The following is a 16,271-nucleotide window of genomic DNA, read 5'->3' on the forward strand; positions in this document are numbered from 1 at the left end:
GTTGTTTGCACAGTTAGCATGAATTGATTCATGTTATTCCATGGTATCCAGCTGGTAAATTCACAGAAATCCCATTGGCATTCTAGTAAGTATTTGGTAATCCAAGTTAACTCTACTCTATTAATTCCTCATAACAATGCAACATTGATATTTACATAAAAACGATACCGTGATGGTAGTGTCATAGGATAGGCACATTCTCTGCCTTCAGGGACATGAAAAATTGATGAGGCAGCATTATGGTCCAATAGACAAGATACTGGACTAGGATTCAAGAGAACTGGGTTCTATTCACAGTGATGTATTCTGACACTGGGAAAATCTCTTCACCTCTCAGACTGTTTCCCCTCTGACCTTTTGTTGTCTATTTAGATTGAAATCTCTTCAGGGCAGGGACTGTCTTAGTATATATATATATATATGCACAGTGCTTAGCACAATGGTGCTCTGATCTTATTTGGGGCCCTTAAGTACTACTATAATACAAATAAATATTAACAACCAAGGTTAATTTACCTTGCAGTGTTTTCTTACAGTGGCTATTTCTATTACAATGACTGAGATGTGTTGGTGAAGTAGAGTGACAGCTGCTCACTGTACAGTTAGACATGCTGCATTCTGACTGATTTAAAAACAGAAAGATTTGTGTTTGAGCCAGTTACAAAATAATTTATCCATTAAAGGTACGGTTTTTTAAAAAAATTCTTGATTTTACAAACACAGGGGTCTGACTGGCTGTACCTTACCTTTTAAACTGATTGGTTCTTAAATGGAATGTACTCTTGCAGTGACAGAAAAAAATGTCCGGAAGGACTCTGCTCAAACCCTCCTAACAAGGTCTTACCCCTGCAAATTACTCTGTAAACTGGAGTGCAAAGAAGCGTGAAAGCAGACACCAAAGTAGTGTATGTAACGAAACTACCCAAACTTCCACCAACTAAATCAATTCTTCAAGATGGAATTTGTCCCCCCCTCAAGGTTGGCAAATACCACTGAGCTATCCCTGTTATATCACAATTGATATAAAAGTTATATTAATAAAATATTGGCAGACAATCAATGACTCCAGGTTTGAAAATCAATATATTTGCTTTGCCTCAGCATTTAAATAGCAGCAGGAGTGTTTGTACTACTGACATTATCTCCTAAATAAGAGTCAGCCATCCAGCAACGTGATTGCTTTGGTACATTCATTATAATAAGCAGTCTTACTATTTGACCTTTAAAGTGTCAGAGTTTATCTAGTATTTCATCTTTGTTGGGCTTTGCAGACAGTTTAAAGAGCCATGAAGCTCATGTATTAATTTTAGATCTAAATACAGTAAATATTGCAATTATTTTGTACACACTCACTTTTGATCCAGGTTATATTAGTTCTGAAACTTTCAGTTAATGTGTCTGTCATAACTAACCTTCTGAGCACATTAAACACAATCTGTTCCATGCTGATTAGAGATAACTTTCTACTCACCCTTTATCTCTTTGGTGAATTTTACCCGATGAGAATCAGTCAGAGGTCTTGGTTGTTCATCAATGTTATGAATGTCAAGAACTTCACACATGAACTGAATTACAGGTTGTGCTTTGTAGAAGGCAGTGGCAGAAACTAAGGGGAAAGGAAAAACACAAGAAGGAAGAAAACAGCCATCTTGGAAAGCCAAAGAATCAAACAAATCATCTGATTTTTATTCAAAGTGGGCTTCAAGTGTATGTTTTGCAGCACTCAAGTTTTCTTCAAAAACTTATTAGAAAGTTTTGTGACAGCTTAGTATTGAGCAATCAAGATCTGCAACCATACATCACCACGCTGTATACTAGTTTAGTTTTTGAGAAGACTATCTTGAGCCTCATCAGGATTTGAAAGGATGTTCCATATACACAGGGTGCTTGAGTAAGTGGTGGTGTTCAGATTATGACATCCTTCCTTTAGATAGTTTGAAACCAAAACCAAAAGACGGTGTGTAAGGACACCCCTCTGCTGAAGACGCGGTCTTTTGGATAAAATGTAAAAGCAAGATCATGACTAATCAATGGCTCATTAAAGATCCAAAAGCACTTTGAGAGTTAGACTGTTGTGACCTAGTCAAATTGCAGTTAGGATAAATGGATTCTATGTTCTTAAACACTGTTTAGACTGTAAACGTTTTTCCTACATTTCTTGACCTAACTTGTGGCATTCAGCTTGTGTATATAACAAGAGGTACTTTTCAAGTCCATGAAGCAATAGGAAAATGAGTCTATTTGATATAAGGCTTAGAAAATGAGACCGCATGTCAGTCCAGGCAATTACATCATTACTGTAGTCTCTCCCCACCAGGCAGAAGACTCCTAAACTGCATTTAAACCAAGTAAATGTTTCTCTCTCTCTAGGTTCTTATCTAATATAGTATCCAAGTAGCCAGAAGAAGCAGCTAGCAGATATCTTGGTTGTGGGATGGTGGAATTTCAGAAATGGAGGTCCTTCCTTGCCCCACTTTTCCTCATTCTCCATCTACCACTACATAAATAGCTCATTTCTGAGTTAATGAACTCTGATGTCACAAGCACTTGTGTTTGTCCTTAGGTAGGATGCAAAGAATTTCAACAGGTTGCTGGCACAAACAGGTCCATTGGAATTGCCAAAGAGGTTGGGAACTGCTGCTGTGAAGAGGCACTCTCACCAAGGAAATGCAACCCAGTGTCACAAGACATACCACGTACAGTATGAATACAGACACTAAGACTTTGCAGAGAATCAAGGCCAGGTGTGCAGATGCCAAAGGATTAATGTACTCTCCACATTTACTGCTTTTCTAAAGAGAAGCAGATTAGAAATGCAAATGAATTGTTTTAATTACCAAAAAAGGCAATATTAAGCCTGAAAAGAGCTTTTAACAGGTGATTAAAATTCTGCATTAAGAGATTATGTGCAATCTTTCTGGAATAAGAGTACTTCTATTTCCACATTCTCAAGTATTTTTCCAACATAAGTTTTAGTTCTGGTGAAAAGTCTTCAACTGACAAAACCTGGAGGCAGAAATCCTATACTTATCCCTCAAATTAGTGAAGTGCCAATGAGAGCACTGCACATGCAGCGGCGACGAACGCTTCTCCCATGCTGCCCAACCAGTGTGCCTGAATTCTGACCTGACAAGACCACCTCTGAGTATGTGACAGTAGTTCAGTTTCTACAAGCCATTCAGTCCTTGACTACCCTGCTAAGACAGCCTGTAAGATTACCAGTTATGGAGACCTGTGATGGACACCCGTGCTAGCCTAGGTAAGGGCTTGTCTACACTGGCAATTTACAGCGCTGCAACCTTCTGTCTTAGAGGTGTGAATAAACACTCTCCTGAGCGCAGCAAGTTTCAGCGCTGTAAAGCACCAGCATAGACAGTGCACCAGCGCTGGGAGCTGCACTCACAGCGCTGGAAGCTATGCCCTGGTGAAGGTGGTTTTTTTAGAGCTGTGCCGTGAACACACAAGGCACGTTAAAGTGCTGCCGTGGCAGCGCTTTAGCGTTGCCGGTTTAGACTAGCCCTTAGATAACCTGAAATGGCCTAGAAACAAACAAAAGTCTGTCCAGAGACTTTTTATGCAAAGTTGGTTCAGTAATACAAAGGAACAGGAGAGTAGCAATATCCTAATGCTACACTCTGTTCTCTACTAAACCTGAAGAGGCAAGGCAAGCTGCTTTTAAAGTAGACATATATCTAAAACTAAAAATGCTACCCACAGATCAGCAAGCCGAAGGACAAATCTTGTTCTAGCTGCCAACAGTGACATTACGCAGCAGAAGTTATTAGTCATGTTCACTGTGGTAGTGCCTAAGGGCCAACCAAGAATGGGCCCTCATAGTACTAGGCATTGTACAAACACTGAATAGTAGATGCTCTCTGCCCCTAAACACACTAGACAGACACAGGGTGGGGGAAGAGGTAGAATACATAAGCAGAGAGAACTATGTGACAGTAGCAAACGGTGTTAGTTTCAAGATTTTCCTTTTTTCTTTTTGGATGGCTTAGTTTGGAACTATTCACATGTCCACCACTTTCTTCATATGTTCACTACTGTCGTCTAGCTCAAATATCCACATGCAAAGGAAATTCAAAATCTCCTTTAAGTTAAAGGAGCTATTGACAAACTTGCCAATAAAATTACTTTGTACCTTGCCATGGATAATCAAACAGCACTGAATAGACCAGTTCTCCACTGGGCTTCGCTCCTACGAATAACTGTACACCTCGAGGGCATTCGTTTGTAGCCTTCTTAACATATGTTGCATGTTATCAAGGCAGGTGTGTTTTACAAGCACTAGTATCTCTAGAAATCAGGAAGGGAGACTTTAAGGAAACACTTTTTTTGCATTTTAACATAAGACACAAAAATTATACTCTTCTGTCTCCACTCCCATTTTTGAGTTTAACGTTTTAGCTAGTGATTTTACCTTTTTGAGTTTGATTTAGAACTGAGAGAAATTATTATGGCAAAAAGTGTCTAACTGTTATGTTTTATAGAATTTTTTTTATAAGAAACTTTGGATGTGGTTTCTGGATGTGCTTATTTCTCCTCTGAGACAGACTAGAAAGTTATTTTTCACTTAGATTTTAAATAATGCCCTCATGTTTCTCTGACCAAATATGTTATATATTTTGGTGTAGTATTTTTTCCCCAGTACCCTTGCCTCATTCAGTGCATGGAAAATTTCACCCCAAAATGGCTGAAGTTTGGCAAAGTTATAAACAGCTGAAAACAGGGACTGATAGTGGGAAGAATCAGGCAATCTTAACTTTAGGAGGTGCTATTAGCTCAGTCCCTACCTTCACTCAATTGAGGCCAAATATAGAAAGGCTGAGCAATACACTTAAGTCTTTAAATAGCAAAAAATATTAGACAATGAAATAGTGAATTAGCAGTTTATGAAGTTCCCAGGTCTCTTATGCTAAAACACCAAAATCCCCCATACAAATAATAAAAATTCTTCAGATATGCGTCACTCCAGTAAGCCGCCAACTTTGTATGACGCACTCTAGCAGACACCTACAGATGTCGATTACTGAATGAACACAAATAGCTTACGCCCCCAACAACTGGGGATCTGTGGTTCATCTCCATGGTAACAAAATTTGTGAAACTGATAGGAACAGATATTTTGCAGAGCACCTTGTATGCAGTAAGTGATCAAAACAAACTCCAATAATTTGATTGTAGATTTAATCTTGTCTCAAACCAAATTAGCAAAGTCATTTTCCCATAATCTGTTAAACATCAAAATTATTTCTATTTAGGAATTTCACATTAATGTGATAGTCTGTTGCACATCCACTGTAAATCTTCTCTAGAATTGAATAACTTCTACCAAGAAGATAAACACAACAAACCTTCTGGTTCACAAGACCTTATTCGGCAGTGATGGGGAAAGCTTACTTCACAAAAAGCAACAAAAGGCAAGACTCAGTGTCAGTGAGGATTAAGACTATTTTCTTTACAGCAAAAACCAAAAAACAAACTAATTTCTCCTCAATATGCCGCATACATACTGTTGAGGATTTACTTGTAATAGCATAAAACTCAAATAATTTTAATTTAACTTTGCTTTTCAACCAATAGCAACATCAGAATTAACTGCTTTAAAAAGGCATAGTTTTGGTTGGGTACACTGGATTTACAAAGAACTACCCCTCTTTTTACTTCTGTAGTTACTACCATACATGAGAAAAGGATCAATTTTTTATTGCTCATTTTCCAAGAAGTTCAGTATGCAAGAGCACAGACTTCAGTATTTCTACTATGAAACCTCAGAATTCTCTGCCCTATTGTAATTACTGCACTAAGGCAGGCATTGCACATAGCTTGACTTAAACAATACTTGGCTTGGTATTAAAGAATATCAGCTGCTCCTATATGTCAACAACTGTAGGAGAGAATTATGATGTGCTTTAGACTCCAAGCATTGAGTCATTGCATTTCTCTTTTGAAATAATTGCATTTTTGGTAGTAAGTCTTAGTTATTCAATAGCTAGAAATTCAGAAAGATGTCAGCTAATGTGAACAATGCAATAACTTTGCTTGGACCAGTGGTTTTCAACCTGTGGTCTGTGGACCCCTGGGGGTTTCAAACTGTGTCTAAGATTTCCAAAGGGGTCTGCAGTTCCATTTGAAATTTTTTAGGGGTCCACAAACGAAATAAGGTTGAAAACCACTGGCTTGGACCAATCATTAATGACCTTTACAGTCAGAAATATTCTTGTGTTACAAGTGGGCCATTTAACTGAAAAACCTGGGTATGATTTGCTGATTGGTAGAATATTTTTGATCCTGCACTCCTTACAAAATGCAAAACTCTCTGAATTAAATGGAAATTACAGAAATGGATCCGTTTGTCTTGTTTACTTTTACTATCCATGAGAAAATAATTGTGCAGTAAGCATGACTAGATATGAAAGTTGTCACATGTTCCCTAAACCTGCAGAAATAAGGAGTATCAATATATCCTCAGCTGCAACAATAATGTATTTCATTTGTGTGTCTGAAGCACATGAGCAAGACATAATGGTTACAAAAGTACGGAGCAAGCTGTCCCCTATTTCAATGTCATAATATGTTGAAAAATACATAAAACTCAAAGGCGCACCACGAGGATGTGGCTTTTGTCCACTTGTTTCTTGGTGTCTGCCCCTCTTTTGCTATTTTCTGCTCTACATTGCACATCTAGTGGCTTTCAAGTCAACCTAGCCTCAGGGTCTCTTGGATTTTAACACTGCACCCCACCTACTCTAAATATGGTTTCTGCCCATTCATTTATTGCATCCTTTGCTAATCTTGCTAATGGGAAAGAAACACCATCGAAGTGACCCGACCTCCAACCTAATGGAACACCTGTGGCACTCCTGACTGCCCAAAAAATGGTACCAGCTTCAGTCTCAGCTCATAACTCCAACAATCCACATCTGGCTGTAATAGAGTATCTTTTCTTCGATTTTTAATTTGTGTGTGCATAGTTGGGAAAATTAATTTAACTTTGTTGCAATCTTTTGATAAAGCCTATTTAACACTATCATTATCATATGAATATTGCTTTGATGAAAGCAGTATCATCATAATTAAAGTGTAAGAAATAAAGCTGCTGTTTTAAATGACTGCAGCACCTAACTAACGGAGTCAAAAGTTTACATGATGTGTGGCTATTAAGAAGTGAAAAACTTAAAACTATTAGAAAACTAACAGCACTAGTCTTGGAGTACAGAGTACTCTCTAAGACAAACAGTTCCACAATCTCAGTCCAGATCCTATTACAGTTTTGTCTCCCGCACTCATGAATCTTTCCCTATTGGTCACAATGTCATAGTTCCAACTGAATGTAGCTGTCCTGAGAGGTAAGAGTCCCAGAAGGCTTTAAATATCAGGAGACAGACCCTAAACTGAACTAACTAGTTGGGATCCGCAGTACAGAGACATCCATTGCTTAGTAGATGGGCTGATGAATTTTATACTATTTAGAGCATTTTCAGGCCTGTGGCTTCATCCCTATATAAAATTAAGTTGCAATAGTCAAACCTGCAATTCAGAGTGTGTGGGGGATATTATCAAGGCAAATCTTCAGCATGGAAGATTACACTAAAATGTTTGTATGATCAATGGCCACAAGAGGTTGGTAGAATATTTCAAGCAGATTAAGCAGCACAAGCCATTTTCAGCCAGATCCCTTCAAAAAGAAAGAACATGTTCCATTAAAACACTTTAAAATTCATATGCTTTAGATGAATGCTTATCTTCTTGTAGTCTGTAGAATATTCTGTCTGAAAAGTACACCAACTGTTCTCAGGAGCCTTCTGTTAGGTCTTTAGTGTGTGCTGCAGAACTGCCAATCTCAACTAGTTCAATATAAACAAACAACTGTGATTTCTTCATCTAATTAGATAGAATACATCAAACCTGACAGCAACTATTGAATCATGTATTTGTACTGAAGTTTGTAAGGTAACATACTTTAAGTGTTTTGTCTAGGTACTGATAATTCTTTTCCACAAACTCATTCCCCATGTACCGGTGACAGTCTCCCTTACACAGAGGAAACATGTCATATATCTTAATTAACACACTTTTTGTTTCTTGATTAGGACAAACTAGCTTTTGGCCAAGTGTTTACACTTTGATGACACATCCAGAAATACAAATACTAGGACTTCTAAATCCTTTGCAAGAAAAAGCCAGAAGACTGAATTAAGCCCACTGCAAAGGAACTAAGCCTGGTAGTAATTTTTTATATTTATAATGATAAACACACAACTATAAAGGAAGTCTTATAGCCAAGTCACGATATTGAAAATATAGTTTTCAATCAGATAAATAATTTGTACTCTATGTAACGATTTTACAATAAAAGGCTTCAGAATCTTCAAACTGAGCCATTTACTTTTAGAAATAGCTTTTCATGTAATAGCAACTCTAAATTTAGATAAAGCAACTAAATAGACAAGAGATTCATTTTTGTATTTTTCTAGAGTATATGCAAGAATACTTGAAATTAGCTATTTACTTTAAGCTTAATTTCTTAATTTATAGCAGAGAGAGAAAAGTTAAATTTGGGAGCTGATGATTTAGTTGTGGGAAATGCTTTTGTTCCACAAGTTTTGAAAACTATTCCCACAAACAAAATGTACTATTTTGTAGTGCATATCTGAGTTTCATCAGTCAACTAGTTGAACAGCACAGACATTTTTATTCTTAAAAGGTAACCTTCTCCATTCCATACCTCTATTATACACAAATCATTTACTTACCATCAATATTAAGCATCATTTTCCACATAGCAGGCCGAACAGACTGATGGAATCCAAACCATACTTCCCTGCCCCCTCCCAACGGGTGATCATAGCCCTCTGGAGCTGAGAAAAAGGAGCGGCCCACAGGGGTATACCTATTTAAAAAAAGAAAAGAGTAGCCGTCTGTATATACTACTGCCTTCCATAAGAGTATTTTAAAAGCCTTATATAACAAGGATTATTATTCCACCTCATAAATTATTGTATGGATATTGATGTATATCGGTACCAGAAAGTCACATTTTACAAAACATAGCTATGATTTTGAGACTAAATTAACATTATTCTGTATGTTGCTGTTTCTATAGTGGTATTTTTAATTTTAGTCAAAGAAAGCATTACAATTTTTTAAAGTGACAGCTATTTATGGTATTTAGAGCAAATTAAAAAATAAATGTTAAAGATCTGAAATTAAATCATCCTTTCAGTAAAGCACGATCTTGACTGCAGCACAAATGCTGACTGGCAAGGTGCTTCTACAGAATAGTGTCTGGTGTATATTGGCTCCAGTCTTTCAGATATCCTTTTGCGCTAGCATGAAAGTGGGTATGTTTTACCAAACCGATGTGTTTTTAGTCCAGCTCACTAATTCACTTTCTATTGTCCAAAGCTTGGTGTAAGCAAAGAATTTGGAAAGTTATGTTGGCATTTAAGATGAATAATAGTCGTGTAACAACCTCTGAGAATACTACCATTTGGACGGATCATATTAGTGTCAAGGCCATTAGCTTTCATGTTTCTTTACAATTCAGGACAGTTGAAGGATTTTAGTTCCATAAAGAGACAAGATCATTTTGGCAAGTTACAGATACATTTCACCAATGTATTTCATTTCAACCTCTATAAGAGAAAACTGCCATTGTGCCTCAAACCAGTACTCAAACTTTAAAAGATAAAAGTAACCTCCAGTACATGAATAAAGCAAAATGTATATCAAAATTACACTAGCCTCCTTTGAAATTTCAGATTTCTGAGACGAGGAAAACAGATACTGTTAAAGAAAACTTATCTCAACTGTTTATCCAAAACATGAAGTTGCAGTTTTGTGAAATGTCAATGAATTAAAAAGGCTCATGCTTTCAGATAAGGCACATTACAAGTTATGTGGAGCCACTGATAAACTGGAGTACACAAAAGATGCAGTGGTACAGTATATTGTAACCCTTATTACTTTGTTTCAGATTTCTTAAACTTGACTTGAAGATCCAGAACAAGTGTCTCATGGTCCTTAACAGTTTTTTGGGGGAAGATACTGTCTTGAATAATCCACTGTGGAAAGTCTTTAATATTACCTGTTCTGGGTCTGACCTTCCTGCACAAATATTCACACTCAGATAATATTAGCTTCAATTGACTCAGACCAGGAATCTCCCCAGGCCCATCAGTAAGACGTATTGTGTGTAAGGAATGGCTTAATTGATTTCCTCCTGCTATGTTTGTGCAGAAATATGAATGGATTTCACCCCAAAGTTTAAAAAAAGCTAATGGGAGAGAGGGAACGAAGATGAGAGAACCTACTTCATGGAGGGTAGGTGTCGTAGCACCACATCGACAGCATGAACAGGGTTAGTGCTGATTGGTTTGTCTAGTTCCAGAGGCTCAGGCAAGGTTCTTCCTGTCAAAACTTCATGCAGCAAGTGCCAGCTCACCCGAGAAACAAACTTTATTGACACCTTGAAGGGACGATCTTTTCCACCTTCTCCTGGTAATGTTACATCCAAATCTACCTGTTGAAGAGAATGGAGAAGCAGAACACAAGAGCTGTTTAAAAGGCAAATGAGATACAAATAGAGCTCTTGACTACAAATGGTGCCATTTTCTCTTTCAGACAGTTAGCCTATGTTTGTCCCACCTATCCACAATCTGAAGTCAAAACTGGGGAGAAGGAACATTTTTGCTTTTATTTGGCAGGTGTGGGAAAGTAGAAGGGGAGATCTGAGATAAGGAGGAAGAATCATATAAAGTGGGTGGAAGGAAGTTTAAAGTGATGATGACACTTTGCAGCAGCTCTTGGATTTAGCCTATAAAATAACTAACAGCAGAGAACAAGATCCTGTCAACACTTAATGTTTTGAGTTGTGTAAGCAACTGCTCAAAAAGAATGGTTCTCTCAGTCTGCCAGCATAGCTATCACACACTGCAGCATTATTTTCCTGCCCCGCAGAAGGGAGGGGAAAGAGAAGAGAAATGTTTTTATTTTAAACTTTTAGGCTACTGCAGCTATAAACATGCTGTAGATGACCCTTGTTCCTCTTTGCCCCTGGCAGCCTATATCACTATTTCTGAACATAGTTTGTGATCATGTCTGGTGAAACACACTGATTAAACACAGATTCAAAAATGATTACAAGCCAAGGTTTTGGATTGGGCTGAGAGTGGATAAACCCAGGAAACTGGATGCAACAAGCTGCATACGTCGCCTTAAATATGTGATCCATATGTTCATGTATTATCAGTCTAGCCTCAAAGTGTGAACTCATTATCTTAAGAGAATTTTAACTTGAAAGCCTATTTGTGAATGTTTAATAATACTGCTACTAATAAATTTAAAAATTTTATTAAAACTAATGTTAAAAAATTATATAATACATAGGTTGGGAAAAGAATGTCTGTACATCTCGGTATATTGGCGAGGAAGAGGAGGAGGAGAGGTGGACCGGGATGAGAAGAGATGGGGTGGGGTCCTGGAGGAAGGGGTGGAGTGGGGGCAGGGCCTGGGGCTGAACAGGGTGTTTGAGGGGCCAAGAAAAATTTGAAATTCAAATGGGGGTCCTCAGGTTGCTAAAGTTTGAGAACAAGTATACTATATAGTATATGTTGTAAAACTGAATATTTAATATGAGATCTCAGCGCAGAAAAATATCAAATACTATTAAATATTTACTGAGAAGATGGTAAAGACTATTACTTTCTGTATATTATGGGGTTTATGGATCAAGGTGTACATTAGGGAGGTTCTTATTGCATTTCAGATACCCTAGTGTATTTTCAATTATTTCTGAAGCTAACCTTTTTAGAAAAATATTCTTGCTTTTCTGACAAGCTGTGTGTAACAACGGAGAAGTACCAATATGTCTTACCCCAGTGGTTGCTACAGGGAGTGGATTGGCTGTATAAAGGCTTCTCTTCCCATCATAAACTGGTCTCCGGTCCCCAAATATTGTCACTTTAAAATGCTGCACCATGGAGTCCACCACCTCCCTAAAAAAGGCACAGTTGTAAGAGAACAGAAATATCTACAATTAAATAATCATGGAAGATTGTATCACTGAGAACAACTGCCTTCATATTTTTCACACACTTTCTTCAAGCAGTTTTCAGTAAGCTTATTTAGAGAAAATTAACTGATTTGCACTTGACTGATATTCCATAAACTAGTTCAAGAAATTCAGACAAAATACTGAATAATGAAATGCTGAAGGATATGCAATACCACCAGCAAATACAGTTGCTTACGAATCATTTATTTGTATTGCCATAGTACCCCAAAGCCTCATACAGGACTGATGCCCCACTATGCTACAAACACATTGGAAGCAGCTTACCTTCAAGCACTCAAACTGGAACTATGGAAAATGTACATGCTTAACCTTACAACTGGTGGTTATGCTCACTCCTGAAAACCACACAATTTTGAATATTTTAGTTCATCCTAAAAATTTGTTAATTTATACATCAATCTGCAAAAAGGAGTTGGTTACTGTCTTCTCCAGGCTGCTTCAGTATTAAAAATACCCAAGAATGTTGGCCTTTTAAAAATTCTTAAATGTTTTTAAATCCCTACATTTTAATCCCACCCAAAGCCAAGATTACAAGTAACAAAAATTGAGTAGGATTATGGTTTATTGTGACTTTCTTTAACAGCAGTTAAGATTAATAAATAAAAAATACAATAACCTAATACAGCCACTGAATACTATAAGAAAGCCACCAACACAGAATTTCCACATTCTTTTAACCCCTCACACAAGTTGTAATAGATTCAGGTACTAAGGAGTCCAGGGACTTTTCCTCTTTTGCAATCCATCTGACTAGAGCTGGCATCAAATGTTACAAAAAAAAAACTACAAAAACTGCAAGAAACAAAAACCAACTTATCTTCTCCATGGCCTTGCAGCTGCTTCTTACTCTGCTAAGAATCAGGATTTTTGTTAGCTATAGCATACTAATCGTTCCCATTCTTAAATTACAATAGAGAGTGGGAGAAAATACTTAATTTGCATTTTTTGTTCCCAAACAGAAAAGTTTACTTATATGACCCTTCCTGAATGCATAATGTTAACCCAAAGTATTTCCATAAAATGACAAACACTTTGCTTCCCTTTTTAAACAAAATTAGTAACAGCAGTTAAATTTCCCAAAACAATATTGTTTCCAAGGCCAATAAAATTAAAATGTTATCCAATCTGCAATTCTCTCCATTTTGAGGATTTTGTAACTGACTCAAATCTTAAACAAAAAAACACTAGAAATGTGCACACACTTGCACTGTAACAAGAACTTTTTAGTGTCCTATTACTAATGATTCTTCTTGCACACCATAATCAAGTCCCTCTTGTCTGAAAACCCCTCCCTACACTTTGGTGCACTGCCACTCTCCCTAGACTATGTCCAACATACATCACAGACTATAAACTACGCAATGCCAATGTTTCAATAAATTTCAGTTTGCAACCTGTGACGAGCTGAACGAGAAAGATAAAGAAGGTGGGGAGAAGTGGGAAAAGAGGGAGACAGCTTCTATACTCTTTTACTAACAGAGCTATGTCTAATCTAACAGTTTCTAACTGCAGCTTTGCTCCATTGAACTTATCTGTACTGTGGTCTTCAAAAACCAGCACTGGTTAACTCAATAGGGAAGACTTATGGAAGAATACAGCAAAGAGAAGTGAGAAGGGAAACAGAAGAGGAACATTACACTACAGTTTATATACTCTAATTCAAAATACTAGAGACAGCCTGCAAGAGACCAGGAAGTCTATTTCCAAAAACACTTCTTCAAAGGAAAAGGCATTTTGGTGTTGTATTAACTCATGTAGTGCAAGTCGTAGCTGCCTGTCTGCCTACCCAGTCAGCAGAACATTCTCTGGCCACTCATTTGTTCTGCAGACACAATGCCCCCTTTATTGGGCTCATTACAGCCATCTGTAGCACTTACTGTATATTAAAGATTTCAACAATTGTGTTTTTTAGTTAATACCTGCCACATTTATATATTTATTTTTTACACACACACACACACACACACACAGCTGGTGACATTTTTAAACAGACAGCAAGTTTAGTGTAACCTACTATAAACAAATCTACTAAGCACATGCAGGATTTCAACAAAGATACCAGATTTCATGCTGTCATTTGCAGTAGGAATCACAGTAACTGTTAGTATTTAATTTGATCATGCAATTTAAAATATAAAACTTCTTGAGTCTTTCAAATAGGATTATAGTCTAATTTGACTATAAAAGGTATCTTCATAGTCAGAGTTGCTGCTTGTATGTACTGGAGTCACGTGCTCACGTTAGTGACAAAAATCAGTGCATTATTCATACAGAAAGTAATAAAGAGCCAATGCAGCTGAAGGAAAGTGAGATTTTTTTTTTTTTTTTTTTACAGGCTCACACACCAGCAGAATTTTTAACTAGATTCCAAATGGAGAAACTTCATGCAGGTATACAGAGATGGACCCCCTAACTACACCTTAATTACACCTTTAATGCACTAGTTAAGCCAAGTTATGGCTAATGGATTAACTTGATTTTCAGATAACAAGGAGGGTTTGAAGGACCAGTCAATAGCATCTATTTATTTGCAGATAGATGGAAATCATAGATAAAAAAGAAATCCGTTCAGTACCCACTTAAAATAATATTTCAGAGTACAAGAGCATTTCAAGGAAACGTTTAAATGATGTGACCAGATAAAAATATTTTAGGGACATGAACTTTACAGTGCTACTGTAAATTAAGATCTGAATAAAAATTAAACTGGTATTTTATTATTTAAACCATAAGAAAACATCAGCTGGATTCAAGTGGATATCAAACAAATACAGGTTTGTGGAGCTGAACCCAATACACAGCATTACTATTTCTCTACCTGTGTTTGCAACTTTTACTACAGTGACTTTTACACGTGGAAAAGTATGCCCTTCTTGTTAGCCAAGCAGCCTCCTTGCCTTCAAATCGCTCCTCAAAACATTTCGCAAACACTCTAAAATTTACCACAGCTCAATCCATACACAGTGACTGAGACCTTCATAAAATGCTAGATGTCATTGAATGTACCCAGAAAATTGCCTGGAACAGGGGGACTGTATTTTAATATGTAAAGTAGCAAACACTTATATTGGTACTTAAAAGTTTACAAAATGTTGAGGACTAACCAGTTGCAGCTTAGTTTTAGCAATAATTAAGAAATCATGGGTGGCAAACATCTGAACTATTCCAACTTCACCAAGAATATAGTCTATAAATATCAGAGACCAAAAATATAAACACACAAAAAATTAGTCCATATTATCAACTATTTATAATCCTCCCCCAAACTCTGATTTACTATTATACACAAAAAACGGCATTAAAAGAGCATTAAGGTTGCAAATGCAAACATTAGGAAATGCCAGAATTAAGACTGTCTGTGCAACCTTAATTCAGCCCCCTTGTGGACATGCATGACAGTCTTTAATAACATGATCCTATACTATATTTTCCACACAGCCCCTTGCCCAACTGGACCCACTCTCCCTCCTCCAATTCTCAGTTTCTCCTCCCGCCCCCAAATTCCAGTTCACGAGACACTGTTCCTATCTACTTCTCTCTCTCCCCCATTCAACTTTTGTTCCCTCTGCATTCTAATCTAATGGCTTCCTCCTCCATGCTGCCTGGGTGCCAGCAGTGGGGGAGTCAGTGGAAGCAGAGGGGAGTGTTGCACGGTTCTATGCTCTCAATTCTGGTACCTGGCCCAAAACTGCTGGGAGTAGCCATTACAGGTGAAGTCTTTCTGAGCCCCCATAGCTGTGTGCTGGAGTAGCCATGTGGGGATGACAGGTGGAGTCTTGTCAACACTAGAAGCTGTGAGAGGCTTGAGTATGCTCAGTGAGGATAACCTTTGAAGATTTTAGCTGTTAAGCTCTAGGATGTCTCTACTGAGAATGTGCGAACTGCGATTTTCAAAGGTCAACTTTGAGTGGATTTTTACGAAGACAGCAAAAGGCACATTCCTGACACAAAAGCTATCCCCCTTGGCAAATTTCAAATCCCGGCTCCAAAGCTAGAGCATTTCAAAGAAAAGGCTGCAACATTTTTTTTTAGCATGCGCAACTGAATAAAACATTTTGACCAAAGTTTTCCTAAAATTTACTCAAGGGAGGCACCCAGTATGAAAGATTGAACTGAAACTGAAAACAAGGTCTGCAACTGAAAACAAGGTCTTCTTATCAGAAGTGTCTATCAGCTCTACCTATCA

The 16,271-nt window shown here is 37.4% G+C and overlaps 1 protein-coding gene across 1 annotated transcript in view; it reads right to left on the minus strand.

Moving 5' to 3' along the window:
* Nucleotides 1-16,271, minus strand: part of AGO3 (argonaute RISC catalytic component 3) — a 52,604-nt gene that overhangs the window by 13,462 nt on the left and 22,871 nt on the right. The window contains exons 3-7 of the mRNA XM_084609605.1: nt 11,885-12,005; nt 10,323-10,531; nt 8,763-8,899; nt 1,472-1,606; nt 517-618 (exon numbers count right to left, since the gene is read on the minus strand). Of these exons, the coding sequence (XP_084465731.1) occupies nt 517-618; nt 1,472-1,606; nt 8,763-8,899; nt 10,323-10,531; nt 11,885-12,005 (704 nt within the window). The remainder of the gene's footprint in view (nt 1-516; nt 619-1,471; nt 1,607-8,762; nt 8,900-10,322; nt 10,532-11,884; nt 12,006-16,271) is intronic.

This window comes from Lepidochelys olivacea (assembly GCF_965140295.1).
Source record: "Lepidochelys olivacea isolate rLepOli2 genome assembly, chromosome: 19".
Taxonomy (NCBI): domain Eukaryota; kingdom Metazoa; phylum Chordata; order Testudines; family Cheloniidae; genus Lepidochelys; species Lepidochelys olivacea.